Here is a 6,681-nt window from a genome sequence, read left to right as displayed (position 1 = left end):
GGCACTTGGTGGTGCCACGGGGAGAACGGCTTTGAGGAACACTCGGCATCTGCCCCCAAAGCCCAGTGTCTGTAAAGCTGTCACCAGCCGGCGCTTGCTAATGCTTCAAACACATCGACCTCAGTCTTCACCCACTCACACAACAGACTGTGCAGGCGTTGGGTTTCCTATTGCTCAGGGAGAGAAACAGATGGAAAAAGGAAAACCAGGAAAATTGCCCTGCCTGGGAGCGCAGGGTATGTGATTGATTTTTTTTTTTTTTTTTCTTTTTAGGAGTCAGGCACCTGGATTTCTGCAGCTCCCAGTGAAATCGCAGGCCTCGCAATTCAAAATAATTAGTGACTGGTAGTTTTCCTTTTATGCAAAATCATCCTTTTTATCCAACACCTAAATGAAAATGAATATGCTTGATTATCTACCAAAGGGCTCAATTTCCTAGCATCGCTCCGAAGCACACAGCAAAATTCATGTCTCCTCAGGCTGCTATTACAGGCAATGGCTGAGTGCAACAAATGAACGGTCAAGGCAGAGATCCAGAGCCAGGGATGCCAGCCTGACCTTTGCTAATGCTATTTACAGTGTCAAATACCCACAAACCCAAACGTGGCTGTATCCACGTCCTTTCTGCTCCAGCCTGGGGGGGCTCAGGGGCAGCCAGGAGAGCTCGTAGCTAGCCTGCCAGTACTGGCGCATCACGGATGTCCCCCTCCATCCATGCAGCCCACCCCACCATGCCAAAGCCCATCCTTTGAGGCAGCTTTTGACCAGGTTCACTCCCAGGGGAGAGATTGAAACAAGCTATTTAACAGACAGGGCTCTGAAGTATCTCCTGAGAGCTTCAAATCTAAGGCTGATTGCAGGAAACCCCCCCAGGCAGGTTCTTCAGAAGACATTTGTGCTCAATCCACACGGCAGAGCGAGCTCCTCATGGCTCAGCCCTCTGTCGTCACCATCCATGACGGGGCTCCATCTATCCACCTCCCACGGCCTCCGCCCAGGGGAATCCCCCACCTACCCCTTACCGACCTCCCCGTCCCTGGCCAGGGTGACACGGCACGATCGCACGTTTGTACTCCCATCGTTTCCAGACTCACCCTGTTCTCGTCGTAGATGATCTGCACCAAGCTGCGATGTTTGGACTCGATAGGAGGGGGGGAGATGGGTTTTTCAGGCTCTGGTGGTTTGGCTGCTTCTTCCTCCAACTGTTGCTGTGGAAGGAGAGCGGGGAGGAGGAGGGTGAGTCACAGCGAGAAACGCAGCCGTCCCCTTCCACATGAGACTCTCTGCGGTGCCGCGACCGAGGCAGAAACCGCGATGGCAGGCGGCTTCCTGCGAGACACGGGCAGGCTCAGGCCGTGGAGGGACGGGGAGAGGGAGGAGAGCTGCGTAACATCCCCTGCCACGCAAGCGCAGCGCTGTCCTGCCCCAGGCACCCGGCCCCATGCTGGTGGGTTGGTGCTTTTTAGGCATGGAGGAGGAGGACCTGCCTTGAATGAGCCTCTTGGAAAGGGTTTGAGGCTAGAAATAACGATTTTACTGGAAATCCTTAAAGGGAACCGCAGCTCCAGCCCGGCTCCCTGCTGCTACCTGCTTCCAGAGCTGCTGCCGCGCTGCAGGGAGCGGTGGAGGACCGAGGGGCGAGCAGCAAGGCTGCTCTGCACCTTTGGCTTTATCTTGCAATGTTGTGGTTGGAGGAGATGCCTCAGGATGACTGTTCTCGATGAAATGACTTGTGCATCGGCCGCCCCTGCACCATGCAGCCAGATGAGCCAGTAAGTACGGCAGAGCAGGCAGTAACACTGCGAACCCTGACGCCTCTAGTCAGAGTCGGCCCGACGGGACATGTGGCAAGCCCTCTTGGCCAAGGTGAGAGATGCAAAGCTCTCAAGAGGGTAAGCAACAGCTACAGGACTCCCTGCAGAGGACAGCACGGTGCTCAGACATGGGCCACCAAGATACCCTTTGGTGAACTTTCATGGAGAGCCCAAGTACACACCACGCGGCTCCGGCTGTCCTGGCAGGCACAGGAAGAGCTGCTGAGGGCACCGGCACAGCATGAGCCACCTTCCAGCCATCAGCCGTCACACTCCCCTGGGAAGGTGACTTTGAGACTCACTCCTCTCCTCCCTTCACACAGGACAAGCTGTCCTGAGCTGAAACCACCAAGTCAGTCCAGGTTCCAACTAGAGAAAGCCCAGTAGGGGTGGACGGCCATCACCTGGGTGACGTGCCCTCAGAGACAACAGTGCCAAGAAGCTCGTTTTGTTGGCTCTTCTACTTTCTTACTGTCTTTACTGCATTGCCGGAGCTCCACGTTTCATGGTATCTAGGCTTTGAGGTGCAGCAGCTGCATGCAAAAACACACCACACCATCCCCTCCTGTCTGCCTGCGCTGGGACAACGCAACCCAAGGTGTGTGTCTCATCCCAAGCTTCACTCCCGCTCACAGCAGAAACATCCAGGACCCCAAGAGCTGCTCCACAAGCGTGTCCACCACGTCCCCACCACACATGCAGTGAAGTGCACCCAGCCCCAAAGCTGGCTTGAACGCCAACTACCCCCCTGGGAGATGGAAAGCAGAAGGCAGCGCACCCATATGCAACTTTAGAGATCACTAATCTTTTAATGCGTTCCTACCCATCTGCGAGCCGCTCAGGCCACGACAAACTTTAATTATAAAGTAGCGGCTTTAAGCAAGCACTTTTGAATATCAGTGTGGTCAGCGGGTATACCTGACGTACGACCTGCGCCTCCGGCTCTCCCACGGGTGCGAGGCAGGAGACATCGGAGCCCTTCCAGTAAGTTTGAGGAACTGCTCAGCCGAAAGAGGAAATAACAGATTCCTCCAGGCTCCTCCTGGGGCCACCGGCTCCCTGCGAGGAGGGAAAGCGCAGGCTGCGCACGGCAGCTGCGGGGCAGCACAGGCACGGGAGAGGGAGCGGTTGTCAAAAAGCGCCTGTGATTTTTTCACTGCTCGGCTCTGAATCTCCAAATCTTTGTATTTTTTTTCCTGCAGCTAAGGCATCCCTTGTTGAAGCAAGGGGAAAATCGAATGATTCTCTTACTAGAGGGAAAATGCACCTGGGATTGAGAGCTATCAGCTTGCACCAGAAGCGAGCACACCACTGTCCTCCCAGAGACAGCAGTGTCTGGTGGTCCCAGAAGAAGGTGGGCACCTATTCCTCCTTCAGGTCATCTCTGCTCCTGTTGATGACACCTTTAGCAACAGTAGGGCTGTAGGATGCAGTCCAAGAAAACACTTAAGCACCCAGATAGCTCTACTGGCTTGGCTGAGAAAACTCACACCCCTTAAATTAAATGTGTTTCAACAGATGAAGCAACCCCATGCTGTGGACTCCACTCATGTTCCACCTCCCCACGGGTGGACATCTTTTCATATACGGGGAAAAGCAGCAGCATAGGGAACACCGAGATATAGCCAAAAAAAAAGCCGCCATCGCCAGCCAGATGGCTGAGCACCGTCCCGGCTGGGGAGCAGGCTCTGGCAGAAGCAGGACAGCCCGGGCTCCGCACGCTGGCATCAGTGTGCCCATGTCAGGGTCTTAACCTAGGGGTTACTCCAGCCACGCATGGGGACTGCTAGGAAACGGCCAGCTTGGACCACCTGCACCCAGGAAGGGGATGAACCTTCCCCGGCATCGCGGGGATCCATCCCTCCCTGCCCACAAAGAGCTGTGCCGCTGCGGCACACGCCAAAGGCTCCAACCATGAATGCAACAGCCTGAAACCTCCCTTCTCTTCTCAACCACGGCTGTTTCTCAGGTGGCCCAAATCACAGCGCCTTGCAAAGGGGACAAGAGCTCTTCGAGAAGCCATGGCTGAAACCACAGGCTGCAAAACAGTTCTCAGCATCAGCCCTGGCGCAGAAGCAGCACTTCCAGGCACCTGCCTGCTCTTGCTCACTGTCCTCGGATCAGCCAAGGCACCCCATCACACACCCTCGCTCCCACGTGATAAACTCCAAAAACTCCACCACAAAAGGGATCAGTCAAATCCTCTACTTCTCTTGGGGAAAATATTTGGGTAAAAAAAAAAAAAAAAAGTCAGAAACTTGGCTACATTGTTCTGGAAACCCACAAAAATTCTGCAAAGCGGTCGGGTGTGTTGTAAGTGATTTCAGACAAGAGGATTTGATGGCGTATCAGGAAATGAAAGTTTGCCAGTAAGTGGAGGCTCATTAAAAGCAGCTCGTTAAAAGAAAAATACAAATCTAATTATAGCTGAAATACAGTAGAGAATTAAACTGTACTCTCTGTGGTGTAACACTGTACAGTTATTAAAGGGCCAGATCTAGAGCTAAGGATGCGGGCAGGATCTGCAGGCAGCACACCTGACCGCAGCAGGTTCAGCCTGCGACAGCTACCCCTGGGAGCTGTGGGAAATGGCAAAGCAAAATAGGTCAGGGTTCCCAGACACGGATGAAATGGATTTCTTAAAGGTCTGCCACAAAAGCTAGGCTGGGCCTGTGACCTTTACAGGGAGAAAGGCAGGATGAGAGATCAGTCTTGACGGCTCCACACTCTCTCTCTCTCCCCACTCCCGGCTGCCTGAAAGCCCCCTTCTCTCCCCAAACGAAAGCCAGTGCAGCGATGCTGAAGGGATGCAAGATGCCATCGTTAGCCATAGCCCTGGCTCCTACAGCAACCACAGGCCAGCCCGTTTCCAAGTGAAGGAGGTGCCCTCTCCACCCTTTGGCTGGACCACGCGCTGCGGAGGGGCCACTGGAGCCTGCAGCGCTGGCAGGAAGGTGGGTGACATTTCAGGAAGACCCCATCCCCGCACATACCCGGGTTGAAAGGACCTGCCTGACGAAGCCAAGGTCGTTACACACGCGCCCAGCTACCATGCTGCCTTCTGTTAGGCAGCCATCATCTGGGTACCGGGATGCTTCACCTGCCCAGGGGAGACGAGAGGACTTCCAGCCACAGGGCATCTCTGAAAACCACTTTCAAAGAGCCAAGGGGAGAACAGAGGAATTGAGACAGGAGATAGATGGAAGGGGAAACCCTGGAGCTCTTCCAGCCAGCCAGCTCCACCTCCATCACCAGGTGGGAGTGTTGTACTCCCGGAGAGCCCTTCGCCGAGCTCGGCGCCCAGGGAGGCTCAGGCATCACTGCGGAGAACAGCCCAGCAGTTTATTTCTCCTTCAGATCCCCAGTACCGCTGCCAGGAATAAATGCATAAGGATTACCCTTCCCTGTCAGGAAGAGGGGGAGAGAGGACTCAGCGAAAGATTTAAGTGCATATGGCGCATGAATGAGCGGGGGATGGCTGATAGAGGTGGCCTTCTGCCAGGGGCGCGCAAGGTTTGGGGAAGGTTTCTCAGCTTGCTGACGACGTTTGCTTCTTGCAAAGCCCAGGCAGAGCCTTCCTTGCCATTTCTGGAACAACCGAAAAAAGAGAGGTGGTGGATTGGGGTTGGTTGGGGTTTTTCTTGCACAGCCTTTCCATACAAATGTATTTAATTACCCTGAGAAGGCCTCCCAAAGACAGAGGGGAAAAGCATTAGGATATTCCGGCTGCGTACAATGTCTCCCCTGCTCCGCCGCCTGTTCCTGCAGGAGCGGTATCTGTTTCAGGCTGATTGCTTTCCCTCGCTCGTCTTTCTCCTGCGCTGACAGCTCAGATGCACAGATGGACAAAACGTTCCCGGAGCATCTCCGACAGGACCACTCCCCCCACCCCCCTGAAAATGCTTCCTCCCAGATGTGCCAGCTCTGCCGGAGGACCGGGCTGGGGAAGGATCCTGCCGGAGGGGAAAGGAGGCCATGTTGGGGGGGTGGGATTTGCTGCCAAATGACTTTACCACCATGTGCCAAAAAAAAAAAAAAAAATTATTAAAAAAAAAAAAAAGGGGAGGGGATGCTTTTACTGCCAACAGCCACTTTCACCTTCTTCCCCACTCAGCAGAGCATTTTTGTGGGGAGGAAGAATCGTAAAATTCATTCGGAGGGAAGAAATAAAGCAACCAAGCAGCCAACAATAAAAAACCCATTTCCTTACGGAAGGACAGCTTGATTTTAACGTCAAGGAGCATATGCTGCTCCCGTCAGCTTCAATAGCAGCTCCTCAGCATCTCCGAAAAAAGTCAGGCAGTGGATCGGCAGAGTTGTCAGTCCTCCCGCTCTGGAAGCCCCCCTCCAGAGTGGGAAATGACCACTTTTCGCATCTCCTTCCTCTAAAGTGAGTTATAAACATGGACCAGCAGCCAGACTGCCAGGTGTGAGAGGACCCCAACATTTTGTATGAGCTTCCTAAGGAGGGAAAGGGGAAGGGCTGGCTTCACCCAGCTCCCACCAAACCCAACAAGAGGAACCTCTGTGGTTTCCATTGCTCCAGATGTTCCTTTGGTCCCTGCGAACCAGCACACAGGGCTGCTTCCTCACACCCCCAGCACAGCTGCTTCTGTCCCCTCTTGGCTCCCTCCTCCCTAAGCACTCTGATACCTCGGCAGATAAAAAGTAACACAAAAAAAAAAAGGTCCTTTGCATTAATTAAACCATATTGTCTGAAAACAAAACCAAAACATCCTGCTTTGTCTTGCAGGAAAGAAAGGGATAGTATCTGGTATGGGAAAATATAGATCTGATGGGGAGGAAGGTCAACTGCATGCTCATTCTCGAGGAGCACTGGCCCTGTCCGACAGCCCAGTTAGAGGTT

The 6,681-nt window shown here is 53.8% G+C and overlaps 1 protein-coding gene across 1 annotated transcript in view; it reads right to left on the bottom strand.

Moving 5' to 3' along the window:
• Positions 1-1,094: 1,094 nt before the first annotated feature.
• Positions 1,095-6,681, bottom strand: part of LOC104080033 (nuclear receptor corepressor 2-like) — a gene marked incomplete at its 3' end in the record, with an annotated part of 54,095 nt that continues 48,508 nt past the window's right edge. Inside the window, exon 5 of the mRNA XM_009582289.1 lies at positions 1,095-1,208. Coding sequence (XP_009580584.1) covers positions 1,095-1,208 — 114 coding nt within the window. The remainder of the gene's footprint in view (positions 1,209-6,681) is intronic.

Source organism: Fulmarus glacialis, unplaced genomic scaffold, assembly GCF_000690835.1.
Source record: "Fulmarus glacialis isolate BGI_N327 unplaced genomic scaffold, ASM69083v1 scaffold7960, whole genome shotgun sequence".
NCBI classification, from domain to species: Eukaryota; Metazoa; Chordata; class Aves; order Procellariiformes; family Procellariidae; genus Fulmarus; species Fulmarus glacialis.
The sequence above is the reverse complement of the archived record's forward strand: the minus strand, read 5'-3'. Positions and strand labels throughout refer to the sequence as shown.